The 15,514-nt window shown below is 41.2% G+C and overlaps 1 protein-coding gene across 14 annotated transcripts in view; it reads right to left on the bottom strand.

Annotated features, from left to right (window-relative positions):
• The window catches only part of GOLGB1 (golgin B1), a 70,279-nt gene that overhangs the window by 17,826 nt on the left and 36,939 nt on the right, over positions 1–15,514 (bottom strand). For 9 of the 14 annotated variants that reach the window (XM_075139325.1, XM_075139327.1, XM_075139326.1 and 6 more), the window contains 5 exons: positions 11,107–11,430; positions 9,678–9,751; positions 7,243–7,333; positions 6,439–6,506; positions 544–5,582 (listed from right to left, as the gene is read on the bottom strand). In XM_075139325.1, the coding sequence (XP_074995426.1) occupies positions 544–5,582; positions 6,439–6,506; positions 7,243–7,333; positions 9,678–9,751; positions 11,107–11,430 (5,596 nt within the window). Of the gene's footprint in view, positions 1–543; positions 5,583–6,438; positions 6,507–7,242; positions 7,334–9,677; positions 9,752–11,106; positions 11,431–15,514 lie in introns of those variants that run through there. The other 5 variants (XM_075139335.1, XM_075139331.1, XM_075139336.1 and 2 more) reach the window with 2 other exon arrangements.

The raw sequence follows: 15,514 nt of genomic DNA, 5'->3' as shown, positions 1-15,514 counted from the left end.
CTCCATCTTGCCCTCAAAATCTATTTTGGGATTAAACTGGAATTATGTATCCCAATGCTCTCTTGACCTGCCAAATTTAATCTCTGGATGCATCAACTCTATGCAAAAGAATCTATTTCAGATTAATAAAGACTTTAGATAGTACTCAGATGGCTACTGCTTGTCACAGAGAATGCATTTAACACGGGTACCCTAATGATGAGAAGAAGTATTTTACAGTGTAAATCTCCCTGTATCCTTGTGCAGACAACAAATACATAGTGACTCCCTACAACATAACTCCAAACCTCTTTTTTATCCAAACATAAGTGATCCAGGAGAGAGTCTATGTTTATGGCTTTATTAGGAAGACTAATTCTGCTCTCCATCTTAGGCATTCATTAGTTTTGCCAATCACATGTCACATTTAGCATATTTACATACTCAAAATTGTTTCTTTCTGGTACACTGCAAAAGAAAAGGGGAATCCTACCTCACCTCTAGCTGCTGCCTTGTCAAAAGGAAATACAAGAACACCAGCTGAGTCATTATCACCTTCTTTACCTGGATATACGAGTCTGAAGTTCTTCCACATGTATGGTCATCTGCTTCATCTGGTCCTTTAGCACAACACAAGTTTCCTCTTTTGAACGTATTTCTTCTTCCTTCTTTTGAATAGTTTCAGTGAATTTCTTCTCCCATGTTTTTGATTCATCTATCACTCTATCCCTGTCATCCTGAAGGGAAGACATGCTCCTGGTGAAGGCTGCAAGCTGGGCTAGTGTTTTGTTTAGGCTGCCTTCCAATTGCTTGGCTTCTTGATCCTTGGTCTTCAAGGAGTCTTGAAGATCACTAACAGTTGTTTCCATATAGTCTTTCTCCCTCTGCAAAGTTGCCAGCTTTTCTTCCATGTTTTTAATTTCCTTTGAGTGCTTGTCTTTTTCCTGTTCCAGTCTTCTCTCGAAGTCCTGATCTTTTTTCTTCATTTGAATTTTAATATTCTCTTTGTTTGCCTGCAACTCTTCTTTCACTTTGACACTCTCTGCTAGAACCCTTGCTGCCTCACTCTGGGTGTCATCCAATACCACTCTGCAGAGAGCAAGCTCTGCTTGGGCTTTCTTCGTGTCTTCAACTGCTTTAGCTAAATTCTCTTTGGCTGCTTCTACCTCTTTCTGAGACTCACGCTGCACAAATTCCAGAGCTTTAACAGTTCTTTCTAAACTACTGTTCTTTTCCTGGCTTTTAATACAGTCCTTCTGCAGCTGCTTAATCTCCTGCTGTTTCTGTTTCAGCAGTTCTTGAAGCTCCTTTACATGTGAGCTGCTATCTCCCCTCCAACTGCATTTTAGCTTTTCTACAAATTCCTTTTGCTTTTCTGAACTTGCTTTACTTTTCTCCTTTGCCATCTGACATTTCTCCTCCTCCAGTTCATGCATCATTCTCTGCAAACTCTGAAGCTCATGTTTCAGTTGCTCATTTTTGATCTGGAAGTCTGTTGCATCTTGCTGATAGTTTCCAATACTCCCATTAAGTTCTGCCAGCTGATTCATGAGCCTTTCTTCCAAATCATCCTTCTCAGCCTCTAGCGTGTTCTTCAGTTCTGTCATTCTGACAAGGTCATCTTTGGTTTTTTGGACCATTTGTTCCATCTTTGCTACTGTGTCCTGAAGAGCATTCAATTCATGGGCTTTCTCTTCCATTTGGGTCTCTAAAGCCCTTTTCTCACCTCCTAAAGTCTCAACACACCTGCGGATGTCACCCAGCTGTTGCTCTGAAGCCCTCCTATTAGCTTCTAGTTCTGTGATTCGCTCTGTGAGCTCAGCTATCTGCTGTACGTAGGTACCAAGATCTTCACAAGGGCTACTACCTTCAAATGCTTTTTGTTCCAGCTCTGCAGTAGGAGACTCTGGTCTAAAACTTATGTCCACTTGCTTTTCAGTCCTCTCCATTGGTAGTGGTGTGGCAGCTGCCTGATTTGTTTCTTCCCCTGTTGTCTTCTGAGCAACATACTTGTTTACCAGTTCTCTGCTTTCCTTCAGCCTTGCTTCTGTTAACTGCAAATGACACTTTAAGTCTGTGATCTCTTGATTAAGAGACTCCTTTTCAGCCTTTACTGTCTCAAGCTGAGTAGAAAGAGACTGGTAATCCCTCCTAGAGGTCTCCAGATCTTCTTTCAGGCTAGTATTTGTAAAGACATCTCCAGTCCTGGATAGCTCTCCATCTGTAAAATGCATCTCTGCTCTAAGCTTCTCATTCTCCTCCTCTAGTTCCAGGATCTTTTGTTGCTTTGATTTTGCAAATTTCCTCATTTTCTCCTTCATTCCATCAATTTCCTGTCCAGCTTCCTGTAGCTGCTTATCTGTTTCCTCTTTTTTTGCTTCAATGCTTTTCAGCTTAATGAAAATTTCCTGCTTTTCCTGCCTAACAGTTTCCAAAACACGCTGAATCCGCTCAGTCTCATTACTCACATTCTCATATGACTGCAGGAGAGTTTCGTATTCTTTCTGAAGCTCCCCGTATTTCTCATGCCACTCAGAACTCTCAGTGGCTTGAAAGCATTTCAAGGATTCCATCTCCTTCTCCAGCTTCTCCTTCTCTAGAACAACTCTATCTAGAGTAAATGTCAGGTTTTTACAGCATCCATCAAGATTCTGGTTTTCTCTAAGTACTTTATCAACTTCCGCAATAAGTTTTTCTCGCTCTTCAGTGAGGCCCACTAACTTTTCTGTTAAAGTATCTGTTTCTTTAACATGGCCGCATATTTGGCTTTCCATACTTGTCAACTTGACACAAAGATTTTCAATAGTACTTTTAGCATTAGCCAGGTCCTCTTTTAGAGATTTGCTCTCCTTTAGTGCCTCTTTTCTAGAGATAAGTGCAGCTTGCAACTTTCTCTGCATTTGATTCTTCTGTTTAGCTGCTTCTGCACTGTCATCTTGCTTCTCCTGAATTTCAAGCAACTTCATTTGCAGTCGCTTGCTTTGTTCCTCATGTACCTGAGCTTGAGTTTCCAACTGACTACGTAGTCTTTTGACTGAATCCTCTTTTTCCAGCAACTGTGCCTGCACATTATTGAGAGCTTCACTTTTCTCCCTTAACTGCAAGTTAAGAAATTCCATTTCTTCATCCTTTTGGTGCATAAGTGTTTTCAGGTCTTCCAGACTGCCTTCTCTAGAAATTTTTGCTCGACTCTCCTCCAATTCTGTCTGAAGGCTTGCTGCCTTAGCTTCAGCTTGGTCAGAGGTTCTCTTCAGCCCTTCTATCTCCAGAAACAACTGTGCTATATGCTCTTGCAAATGAAAGACTAATTCTGATTTGCAAGCAAGTTCACTTTGCATATGGCTAACGTTATATTCCAATTCCTCTTTCTCCATCTGCGATTTTTCAAGTTTTTTCTTAAACTCTTCCCCAGAAACATCTGCAACTTGTACAAGCTTGTTATTTGTTGTATTTTCTGCTTCCATGCATGAAGAATCCAACCTACCCTGATTCCCAAGAACACTCTCTGTTGATCCTTTCTGTTCTTGGAGTTGTTTGAGCTGAGCTTGGATGCTCTCCTTCTCTTTGCTTTGCTTATCAAATTGTTCTTGGAGGATGTTGTAATCATCTTTCTGCTGTTTCAGTTGTTCTCTGTGATGCCTGTCTTTTTCTTGAGCCTTTTTTATAGTGTCTTTGCGAGATACCAGGGCTTCCTGAAGTTTTTTTTGAAGTTGTTCTTTTTCTTGTTCAAGAGTTGAAATCCTCTCTTTCAGAGCAGACTTTTGGTTTTCTTCAAGATTTGTAGCTGCTGAACTATTTTTTTCATTTTCTTCACAATCTTTTGGGCTTTTGTTGGTTTCAGTTACTTTGTCAGCAATTGTCTGACTCTCCATGATTTCATCTTTAATTGAAACAATGTTTGTCTTACCTTGCAAGCTTTGCCTCATTTCCTCAATCACTGCCTGCAATTGTGCTTCAGTAGTTTCTTTATCCAGCAGGTCCTTCCGGATGCTCTGCAACTCAGATTCCTTTTCAGAAAGCAGTTGAATTAGATACTCCTCACTGGGCTGGCTTTCAAGATTCACTTCTCTGCTTATCACGCTTGTCATATTTTCTTCCCCTTCAGCTTCCTGAGCCACTGAGGTTTCTGTTTCATGTTCTCTTCTCAGTTGAACTAATTCATTCTCCAATTTGCTAACCTTCTTCAGAAGCTCCTTCCTGTTAACAAGTGCTGCTTGCAGCTTCCGCTTTACTTGCTCGTTTTCTTTTTTCAGAAGTTCAAGTTTATTTACTAATACCTCACTTTCTTTACATGCTGCCTCTGTCTCATACTGCTGCTCAGACGTGCCACATTTCAGATATGTATCTTTTGCTTCTATGTTTTGGTCTTTTTCTTCCTGGGCTTTTAATAATAGACTTGTTTGTTCTTTAAGACTCTTCAGCTCATTTCCTAGAGAAAATTTCTCTTCATTCAGCAAAACCATTTTCTCAGACATGCTGACACTGATCTCTGTCATCTGTTGGTCTTTCTCCAGCAAGGTTTGTTGCAGGCTTTCTATAGACCTGGTGTGTTCAGCAACAAGCTGTTCTAGGCTTGCTGCTTCACATCCCTTTGAGGCTAAGTTTTGGGAAAGCCTTTCTATCTCAGCTGTATACTTCCTCAAAAGTTGTTCTAGATCAAGTACTTCACATTCCTTCTTCTCGACCTGGCTTCTCAGATCTTTTAGTTGCATGTCCTGGTCAGAAAGCTGAAGTTGTGCTTCATCCAAGTCTTTTTGCAACGCTTCAATTTTTATCTCCTTGGATTTAAATTCATTTTTAAGGCTCTGGATTTGTTCTCTCAGAAGACTGCTTTGACTCTCTGACAGTCTCTGCTTTTCTGAAAGAGCTAGATTTTCCTCAAGTTGCTTCACTTGCTCTTTCAGTTCTGTTATGGTAGAGAGTTCCGTCATCTGACACAGGAGCTGATCTCGTTCTTCAGTCAAAACACAAAATGCACTGTCAGAATCCTCTATTTTTTTTCTGTATTCCTCAGCCAACTGGTTTAGCCTATTTATTTCTGCACCCTTTTCTCCTAGATCTTTCTTATAGGATTCTTCTGATTTCTGCAGAATTATTTGCAGTTCTGTAATTTGGTTTTGTAACTTTATCAGTTCTTGAGATTGAGAGATGCCAGGCTCTGGATCTGCTGTAGAGACTTCTTGCATTGCCTCCATCTCCCCTCTGCATGGGACAGTGCTCCCCTGGGGCACTTCCTGAAGACTGATTCTGTTTTCCTGAAGCACACCAATTTGCTGCATTTCTATTTCTCTCAGTAATGAGCTACTGCCCAACTCATTTTGTGTACATGAAGCTTTTTGCTCTTCCCTCTCAAGAAACTGTATCCGAGAATTACCTTCCAGCTGGTTAGCTGCTTCTCCTGTTTGGTTACCTGTAGAAGTTTGGCTGTTTGGGCCCTTGAGCTGCCTTTTCAGAAAAGTTATTTCTTCTTGGGCTTCTTTCAGTTCCAGCAGCAAAACTGACAGCTCTTTCTGTTTCTCTGCAGCAAGATATTCTAGAATTCCAGGCAGACAACTTTCCTCAGTAAACTGCTCACTTCCATTGGGAAAGCCATCTGTTCTTGCCTAAAAGAAAATAATAGGTTTCAATTTTCCTTTGAATCCTATGAAGGGGTCACTTTTGGAAGTACCTGCTTTCCACATTTTGTAGTTTAAGGATACCCTTTCTTGAGCTGGCTATTGCAATAAATAGTAGCCTCACTAATAACAGGAAGACTCCTCAGGTCATTTCTGTTCATTTCAGTTTCTGAAGTTGCAGCATGAAAGATTCTGGCTTTACGATTAGACCATAAATGTAACTTCCTATTCCCTTATTTCCCATTCTCTCTTGATTACAAGATAGTATGATTCTGAAGTGTTTCAGTTCTCCTGTGATTCTTACAAGCCCTCCAGCGTACTTATCCAGCCACATTTTCCTGACATCCTATCCATAGTCTCTGCATGAGGAGGTTTTGTCCCCTACTCTATCTGTCCATTTAACATGGGAAAGAAACAGTGTAGAAGCCCATATTCCAGTCTGTGTCCATTTCTAAAGTGAGAGCACTACACAAAACATCTGGACCAAAGTGCTCAGCTTTTTCCAAATAATTATCTTAAGGTTTCCTCCCACCCCCACAAACAGATTACAAAAGAAAAGCAGTCACAAATCCTTCCCAGAAAGCATGGATCAGCAGACCACCAATAAGTCAACATCTTGTGTTGTAAAGGCTGCCTGTTCATCAGTTTGGAGGGCAGAAACAATTTATGGGGAACCATTAAAGAAGAACTATCTCTTAAAGCCTGTTGCAGTGTTGCAACAACCACTTTAAGTTACGGGATGTTAAAAAACCAACTCTTTGGGGCTTTTAAACTAAATTAAAGTTTTCATATCCACAGATGCATACAATACTGAGAGGAAAAAAGTTCTGGACTAGATTTATACCTCAGGGAGCACGAAAGTGTCATCAAAGGGCTTTTGCGCTTCAGAATTCACCAGCTCTCCTGACACACCTAGTGATAAAAGGTACACTTGTCACCATCAGCATAATGAGTTGCATGTAAAGTCAGTAGGTAAGTGGAGAGACAATGTATGGGACTGGAGCTTCTCTAGTTTCCAAGGTGAGAAAGACAAAAAAAACCCCACATAACAACAGAGTTTAAGCCTATGCATTGCACCCAGACATCCCCAATAGCTCTGCACATGCAAAACCTTCTGCATTTGCTGCATGCTGGCATCACCTAAGTCTACACTATATCTAACCTCTACAGAAGAATGAAGAGGCAAAGAGACAAGTGAACTAGGTAACAGGTTGTTTTGTTTTGGGTTTGTTGTTTTTTTCGTTTTGTTTGGGTTGTTTGTTTTGTTTAATAATGTGGGGACAGGGGTGGTGGCAGTAACTCCAGACTCAAAAAGAAACTTACTAGCTTACAGAGAGGAACCCAATTCTTCATCCTATATTAATTCTCTTCTGTGTCTTACACATCAGTCTTTGCATCTACAAACACACTCTCCTTCAAACCCTTCTCCCTTTCTCATCTTAGGAACCACTTCTTTCTTCCCTTCTGATATATCCTATCCATCCCACATTAGAATGTTCTCTTCTACCTCGTGTGCATCTTTTCTATCTCCTGTACATCTTTAGATTCTGACCTCAAAGCTCCTCTTTCCAAATCACCTTAGATTTGTCCCTGAAACTTCTCAAATTTCCACAGTTTTCTTGTCACATGCCTTATTCTGTGTCCTCACCTGTAGAAGTAGAAAAGCAGTCTACATAAGAGGCTGGAGCTTCCAGAGTCTGCAAGTCTTGCAGTTTCACCTCAGGTCCAACATTCTTATTCTATTGGTTAAAGAAAAAATACTTAGTTTTGAGCCATGATCTTTGCATTAGAAGATAGCTATCTTAACTGCCTGCTGCTCTGCCAAGCTTTAAGTAAAAACTATCAGTCCCAACTTTAGACGCAACTCTGATGCCTAATGAAAATAAATTAAAAAAAAGGTAGATTGGTTTTGATGTTAAGCAAGAGACTACGACAATCTCAGCAGATTAGGATATCAATGAATGCAATGATTCTAATAATTTCCTTCCCACCTTGAGATGCTTCCTCTTCCATCTTCACTGCTTCAAAGAGGCTAACTATAGATTCATAACCTTTCACTGAACCACCCAAGCAGAGAAGGTGAGAAGTCATGTGTTTGTCACTGTATGGCTCGCTACTCCAGCAGATAAAGAACGTGCAGTCTTCCCAGGAAAGTTACACTAGGCTCCACCACACAGACAAACAAACCACCCCACAACAATCTATTAACTGCCATATGTCTCCAGCTTCTCTGTCAGACAGGACAGAACCTGACTGGTGAAGAAGATGGAACACACTGGAAAGAGAGAGGAGATTTTGCTGTTTCACAGACACAAACTTTTTTTGCCCACACAAAGATGCTGAATAAAGCCCAGAAAATAGGTTAGTTTGCTGTTGACATCCATACAATAACTGACTTCATCCACTAATTTCTTCATTCTGAAAAGTCCGCTTGTAAGTTAACATGCACTTAAAATGAATGGCAATATTTCTGGCTAGTTCCCAACACACGTTGTCTTTCACCACCACAAACAATTGGCACCCTCAGCATTACTTGTGTGGGAAAAGGTTTGAACTAGAGTACAAAGAGACTACGAGTCAGAACTAAGTAAAGTGTCTCTAAAAAAAGGTACTCCCTCCCACCCCAAAAAAAGCAAGTAAAAAAACCCCAACCCAACCCAACCATGGAAAGGCTGAAAACAAAATGAAGTGTTCAGAATTAACATTTGCTGTAACTACCTAGAATGTAAGTACAGGGCACTAACAGGTCACACAGTCATAAGGAAACGATCTCCAGCCCCAAGTTCTAGAGCACTTTGCCTTTGCCAGCTCCAAGCACTGAAATGGAATGTATGGCATGCATCCAAATAACTTGTGCACATGACCCAAACCCCTGAACCGGGTTTGGATTCACATATATCTTGGCCTAAAGTCATGGGTCAGATGCACAAATGGCAGGATATATCTGTCCAAGTGTAAATACTTACATGCAAGCTATTTAGCTAGACTCTTCATAATTAAGACATTGAAATAGACAATTCCAGGGTTGGATTCATTGACCCATTTTCAACATCCACCTTGGTCCAGGTGAATCATATGCTAAAGAACCTGTTGTTATCTCCACTGTTTATAAGGGGGCTCTAGAAAATAACTCAAAGGCTTATATCTGCCCTTGAAAAGACTGCGCGCGCACGTGCCTGTGTGTATGTACCCATTGATCCACTAGCTTACACCTCGTCTACAGGCAGTTGGAATGTAAGGGTCGGAAGTCAAGCAGGATGAGCTGACTCAGAATGCCTTCTCTAGTTCCAACATGAGTCCCAAATGTCAACTTTTGCCCTAATACTTCACAGTAATAAATATACTATAAACTCTCTCTGTTGGAGAGGAATGTATTAGATAAAACACAGCATCATCTTCTTCCCCCTGCTGGCAGGTTGGAAGAGAGTGGAGCAGTCTGGAAAGAGCCCTCTTGCTCTAAGCTAACAAACAATTCTACCACAAATTCTTAGTACAGATATACAGAGGCAGTCATCTCCATCACCTTGCTGACTGAGTATAAAGCAAAGCAGCAGGTATCTAATCCTGCACTCTTCTCACCAATAGACTGACTGCAATTGTACCTGCAGCTGTTCACAGTGGAAGAGTACAAGGACAGAATCTACTTATCTCCCACCTAACAAAGAGAACTCAGCTTCCTCCAGTCAGTCTGCCAGATCCCCATCAGGGCAGTGGGAATAAATAGGGTTGGTTTAAAAGGCATCCTATAATGACAGCTGAGCCTTTGGAATTGTATTTCCTGAGACTTGCCTCAGTTTAGCCTATGGTTTTGCTGAAAACTAACTCACAAGAGGCAGAAAATAGCACGGATATGGATTGGGTGGATGAAGGACACAAGAATTCCACACAGCCAGCAAAGGGAAATACAGTCTGATAAGAACACTACAAGCAGTATTTGGAAGCTATTTGTGTCTTTCATTGTTAATCCAGTTAATAATAACCTTCCAAAGAGGATTGTTAAAAAGGGCCGTAACAGCTTAGCTGTTTTAAGGCCAGTCCTTGACCTATTTTAGTTTTAGCTTATTTTAGCTGCTTAATCATTACCTGCTTCACATTTTCTGTGACCATCACCACTTCCTGCTGAGGCTCCTGGAGAATAAGTTGCAAGTGTGGTATTTCTGAAATATTCAAACACAAACAATTTCTTTGAAAATTAAAACGCTGATTTAGAGAGTATTAGGATATTCTTCCAGGAGCTTTAGATAACAGGGCACATGGCTGCTAGTTACACTTATGTAGTGGAGATATATAACACTGTCATTGGATAATGTGTTTTGGTTTTTTTTAGAGACAAACCACCAAAATAACCTGCTGTTTTAAGCACCTTTTAGAAAAGAACAATTGTTATTATACAGACTAAAATTAAAGGACAGCTGATAAGGGTTTCAAGTTTTAAGAAACATTTTTATAAAGGAGGGGAAATAAAGTTGTAGTAAAATGTTTCAAATTTTATTTGGATAAAATGAAATGAGAAATTGTTAAAATTAGAGAAGAATAAAACACTCAAGGGACATGGTCCAAGTCAAGATTGGTACAAGAACTCAGCTGCTGTTTGACTCAGGATATTTTTACACTTACATCTCTGTAAACTGACATATAAACACCATTTATCATAGGTATGCCACTGTATATGATGAAATGACTGGCTTGGTAGATGAGGGGAGAGTAGTGGGTATCACCAAGGCCTTCAGTAAGGCTTTCGGCATTGTTTCCCAGAAGAGTCTCATAGAGAAGCTGTTGATGTAAGGGCTGGATGAGCAGACAGTGAGGTGGATCGAAAACTGGCTGAATGGCCAGCCAAGCAGCATGAAGTCTAGCTGGAGGCCAATAACTTAGCAGTGTACCCCCAGGGATCAATACTGGGTCCGATCCTGTTCAATATCTTCATTAATGATCTGGATGATGGGGCAGATTGCACCCTCAGCAAGCTTGCAGATAACACAAAACTGGGAGAAGTTGCTGATACACCAGAGGGTTGTGCTGCCATCCAGAGGGACCTGGACAAGCTGGAGAAATGGGCTGGCAGGAACCTCATGAAGTTCAACACGGAGAAGCGCAAAGTCCTCCACCCAGGGAGGAACAACCCCAGAGCACCAGTTTATGCTGGGGACCACCCCGCTGGAAAGCAGCTTTGCAGAAAAGGCCCTGGGGATCCTGGCTGACACCAAGCTGACTGGAAGCCAGCAATGTGCCCTTGCCACAAAGAAGGCTAAGAGTATCCTGGGCTGCATTAGGCAAAGTATTCCTTCGCCTCTACTCAGCACTGGTGAGCCCACACCTGGAGTACTGTGTCCTGTTCTGGGCTCCTGAGTACAGGAGAGACATGAACATACTGGAGAGAGTCCAACAAAGAGCCACGAAGATGATTAAGGGACTGGAGCGTCCCTCATATAAGGAAAGGCTGAGAGGGCTGGGACTCTTTAGCCTAGCGAAGAGAAGGCTTAGGGGGAATTTCATAAATGAGCATAAATACCTGAAGGAAGAGCATAAACAAGATGGAGCGAGGCTCTTTCCAGTGGTGCCCAGTGACAGGACCAGAGGCAATGGCCACAACATAGGAGGTTCTCTCTGAACATCAGGAAACACTTTTTCCACTGTGAGGTTGACCAAGCGCTTGCACAGGCTGCCCAGAGAGGTTGTGGAGTCTCCCTCCTTTGAGATATTGAAAAGCCATCTGGACATTGTCCTGGGCAGCTGGTCCCTTCCAACCTCAACCATTCTATGATACTCAAGACATACTCAAGACATTTTGATACTCCAAAGCAGAAGATAAGCAAAAAAGTATCCTGTACCACATCTAGAAAAAAAATTAATGTTTGAAAGTAATAATTACAGTTATTTAGCTTTCCTGATTAATTATTACAGGAAAAAAGCTTCCATTTACATTTGATACCAACAGACACCATCTCAGTCTTCTCACTACCTGGGAAGACAGAGAACGTGTTCACTTCCTGTCTGGAAATGTCGGTCTTTAAACAATTTGAGGAAGTCTCTGTGTCACAGATCCTGAATCTTCTGGAGGACCTTAATCTCCCTGACATCTGCTGGAAGGGTAGCACGTCAGAAGGCAAGCACTCTACGAGATTTCTGGAGAGCATCAGAGATAAATTCTCGATACAGGATGGGCCAACCAAGAGTGATACACAGCTAGATCTGCCGTTCATAAGCAGAGAATAACTGGCTGGATATGTGATAATCAGTGGCAGCCTTGGCTGTTGTGACCATGAAATAGAGGAATTCAAGATCCTGAGGGGAGTGAGGAAGGAGAATAACAGAGGTACAGATCCTAGACTTCAGGAGACTAGACTTCACCTTATTTGAGGAACTGGTAGGTGGGATCCCATGGCAGACAGCTCTGAAGGGCAAAGGAGCTCAGGAAGGCTGGCAGGTTTGTAAGGACAGCACCCTCCAAGCACAACACTCCACACAAGTCCATCTCAACACTCAGAAAAACAAGTCAACATATCAGAAGCCTGGCTTGAGTAAACAGGGAACTCATGACAGAGCTCTGAGGCAAAGAAGTATTATATAGGAGATAAAAACAGGGACAGGCTGCAAAGCAGGAATTCAGGAACATTTAAGGACAGTGTTAGAAAAGCCAAAAATTACTGGAGTTGAGACTTGCAAGGGATGTCAAGGGCAACAAGAATAGCTTCTACCTCTACATTAGTAGTAAAAGGCTGAACAAGGAATATGTGGGACTGACGCTGAATGAGGTTTATGATTTAGTGACAGTGCACACAGGTAATGCTAAGACACTCTGTACCTCCTTTGTCTCTGTCTTTTCCAATAAAGTTTTCCAAGCCTCTGTCCTGAGGATTGAGTCAGGGACTACTTGTGAGAAATCGAGCGATACGAATTTATGAGAACAGATGGGTTGTCTTGCATTCAAGAGTCCTGAGAGAGCTGGCCAGTGTCCTTGCAAGGACAGTATCATCACTGAAAGGTTATGGAAATTGAGGGAAGTCCACTATAACTGGAGAAAGACAAATGGTGTATCCATCTTCAAAAAAAGGGCAAAGAGATGATATGGTAAACTAGAAGCCAGTGTGCCTCACTTCAGTCCCTCCAAAAATCACAAAGTGAGCCCTCTTGGAGCACATTAGCAGGCAGATGGAAGAGGAGGCAGTGACTGAGAAACAGCCAGCACGGATTTACCGAGGTGAAATCATATTTGGACTACCCGATTGCCTTTTATGCATTTGTGGATGAGGAAAGAGCAGTGGACAGCATTTACCTTGACTTTAGCAAGGCTTTTGCCAGTGTCTCACACAATATTTTTGTATCGATGGTCTGGACCGAAGGACAACTCAATGCATAAAAAACTGGTTGGATGATCAGGCTCAGAGAATAGTGGTGAACAGGTCATACTCTAGCTGGAGGCTAGTTACAAGAGGCACATCACAGAGGTCTACTTGTGACCTCTCCTGTTTAACATCTTTATCTATGACCTGGAGGTGGCAGAGTCCACACTCAAGTTTGAAGAACACAACACAGTGAGGGGAAACAGCTGATACCCTCGCTGGCAGGGCTGCCATTTACAGCAACCTAGACAGGCTAGAAGAATGGCGCAACAGGAACCTCATGAAATTCAAGGACAAATGTAAAGTCCTGCCCCTGAGAATGCAGGCTGAGGACCAGCTCTGCAAGAAAGGATGAAGAGGATCTGCTAGACATTAGGCTAAACATCAGCCAGCAAGTGTGCCTGGCAGCAAACAAGATCAACAGCCTCCTGGACTGTATGAACAGCAGTCTAGCCAGCAGATTGATCAAGGATATTATCCTCTTCTACTGAGCACTCATTAGACTGCATTTCAAATACTGCATTCAGTTTTGGACCCCCAATATAGAAAAGACATTGATAAACTGAAGCAAGTTCAGTGGAAGACCACCAAGATAAGATGGTCATGGGGCTGGAGCACTTTCCCTGTGAGAAGAGGCTGAGGGAACAAGGGTTTTTTACCCTGGAGAACAGGAGGCTTTGCGGAGACCTAAAAGCAGCCTTCCAACACCTATGAAGAGGTTATTGAGAAGACAGAGCCAGGCTTTTTACAGTGGTGCAAGGTAGGAGGATGAAAGACAACACACATATACTGAAACAAAATGGGTTCCAACTGGATGTAATGAAGACTTTTTTTGCCTTGAGGACAGTCAAGTGTCATAACAGGCTGCCCAGGGAGGTTGTGCAGTCACCATCATTGGAGGTTTTCAAGACCTGACTGGATAAAGGCTTGAGCAACCTGGTCTGATCTCACAGTTGATCCTGCTTCTAGGAGGAAGCTGGACTAAAATACGCCTTCGATCCCTTCCAATGCAAGTTATTCTGTGATTCTATGATTCATCTCAGTTCCAGCTAATTCTATTAGAGATGATGCCTCAACTTTTTAGCAGAAGAGCCAGTAAAACAACTTATACAATATGTCTGTCTTCCTCAGAAATATCAATTTAGAAGCATTAAAAAACAGACCCCATTTTTGTGAACAGGTAACTATCAATGATGATATGAAATGTATGTTCATATATATGCAAAATGAAATTCAGGACCAAGTTAAATAGTTCTGTTAGGGATAAGAATTCTTGTAGTTTCCAATTCTGAGCATGAAAAGAGGACATAGCATTAACATATGGTATAAGGTTTTCTTTTGTGCCCCTTTAGACTCTTTTCTACATACAATTGACTATACAAAATGGTATTTGCTAAGTTAAACGTATTATGTATTTTGAGGAGGCTCAGATGAATTTTTTTGTGAATTCTAACATCTGGAAAGCAGTCTGTCCATCTTCTGTGATAATGGCTTTCCTTTATCAATTCATACCATACTGTAGTCTTTCAACAACTTTTTCTTCCACTAAGTGAACTAGGGAAAGTCTTATATCTAATGTTAAATTATCTATACAGTGACTCTGAAAAGCAATCTCTAGCTCTCAATCCAGATGTTTGCTTTCTTTGAAATTGGCTGAACGTCATAGGCTTTTCCTGAAGATGACAGAATCATAGAATCATTTAAGTTGGAAAAGACCCTTAAGATCATTGAGTCCAGCTGTTAACCTAACTCTTGTCTATTTTCTTAGTGGAGAGGGGAAAGCAGAGAAAGGTAAACTCAATGGTCTCTTACGTAGCAGGAGGAGAGAATTCAATCACTCAAAGAGCTGCTTCAAGAAAAGTTTAAGGAATCCATGTAGCTAGTAAAAAGAGCAAGAGATATAGTAGTATAATGCACTGCTAAGCCCATGAAAATTAAAACACTGTACAAAGATTTCAAAAGTGTTTACATTTTAGAAAATGATAGTTAAGTAGTTTGGAAGCATTTGTTGAGGTCTGTTTGAAAATCATCAGAAATTGCAAAATGTAAGGTAACTATATGTAAATCCTTATTTCATTCTACTCAAGTTAGGACTGGAGTACTGTGGGCAGTTTTAGGCATCACAATTTAAATAAGACTGACAAATCAGAAAGTCATCAGGAGACGAAGAGGAGTAACAAAGTATTTAGAACCTACAAAGGAGTTTTGAAAGATGATGATTTTTTACATGTTTCCATTTAATCTTTTGGTGGTTTTTTTAAGAAATTACATCTCCCAGTGTTCAAAATGTTAAAAAATGTTAGTAACCAAGTGTTCAATACACCCACTGGAAACCGAATTACAAGAAAAAAAATCTTGTTTTGAAGTAAACATGCACGTAAACATGCATTGGGAAAGACCTTTTAAGTAACATGACAGTGAAGCCCTAAAAGTCACTGCATTTTTCAGGTGGAATTCCTTTCACTGGAGGAAGGACCTGCTTTTTAAGAAAGCTGATGAAAGCCTTCCAGGTACATTTTGGATATACTCAATCTTAACTCAGGGCATGATATCAGATTAAAAGCTGGACTTCTGTCA

This window comes from Calonectris borealis, unplaced genomic scaffold (assembly GCF_964195595.1).
Source record: "Calonectris borealis unplaced genomic scaffold, bCalBor7.hap1.2 HAP1_SCAFFOLD_165, whole genome shotgun sequence".
NCBI classification, from domain to species: domain Eukaryota; kingdom Metazoa; phylum Chordata; class Aves; order Procellariiformes; family Procellariidae; genus Calonectris; species Calonectris borealis.
The sequence above is the reverse complement of the archived record's forward strand: the minus strand, read 5'-3'. Positions and strand labels throughout refer to the sequence as shown.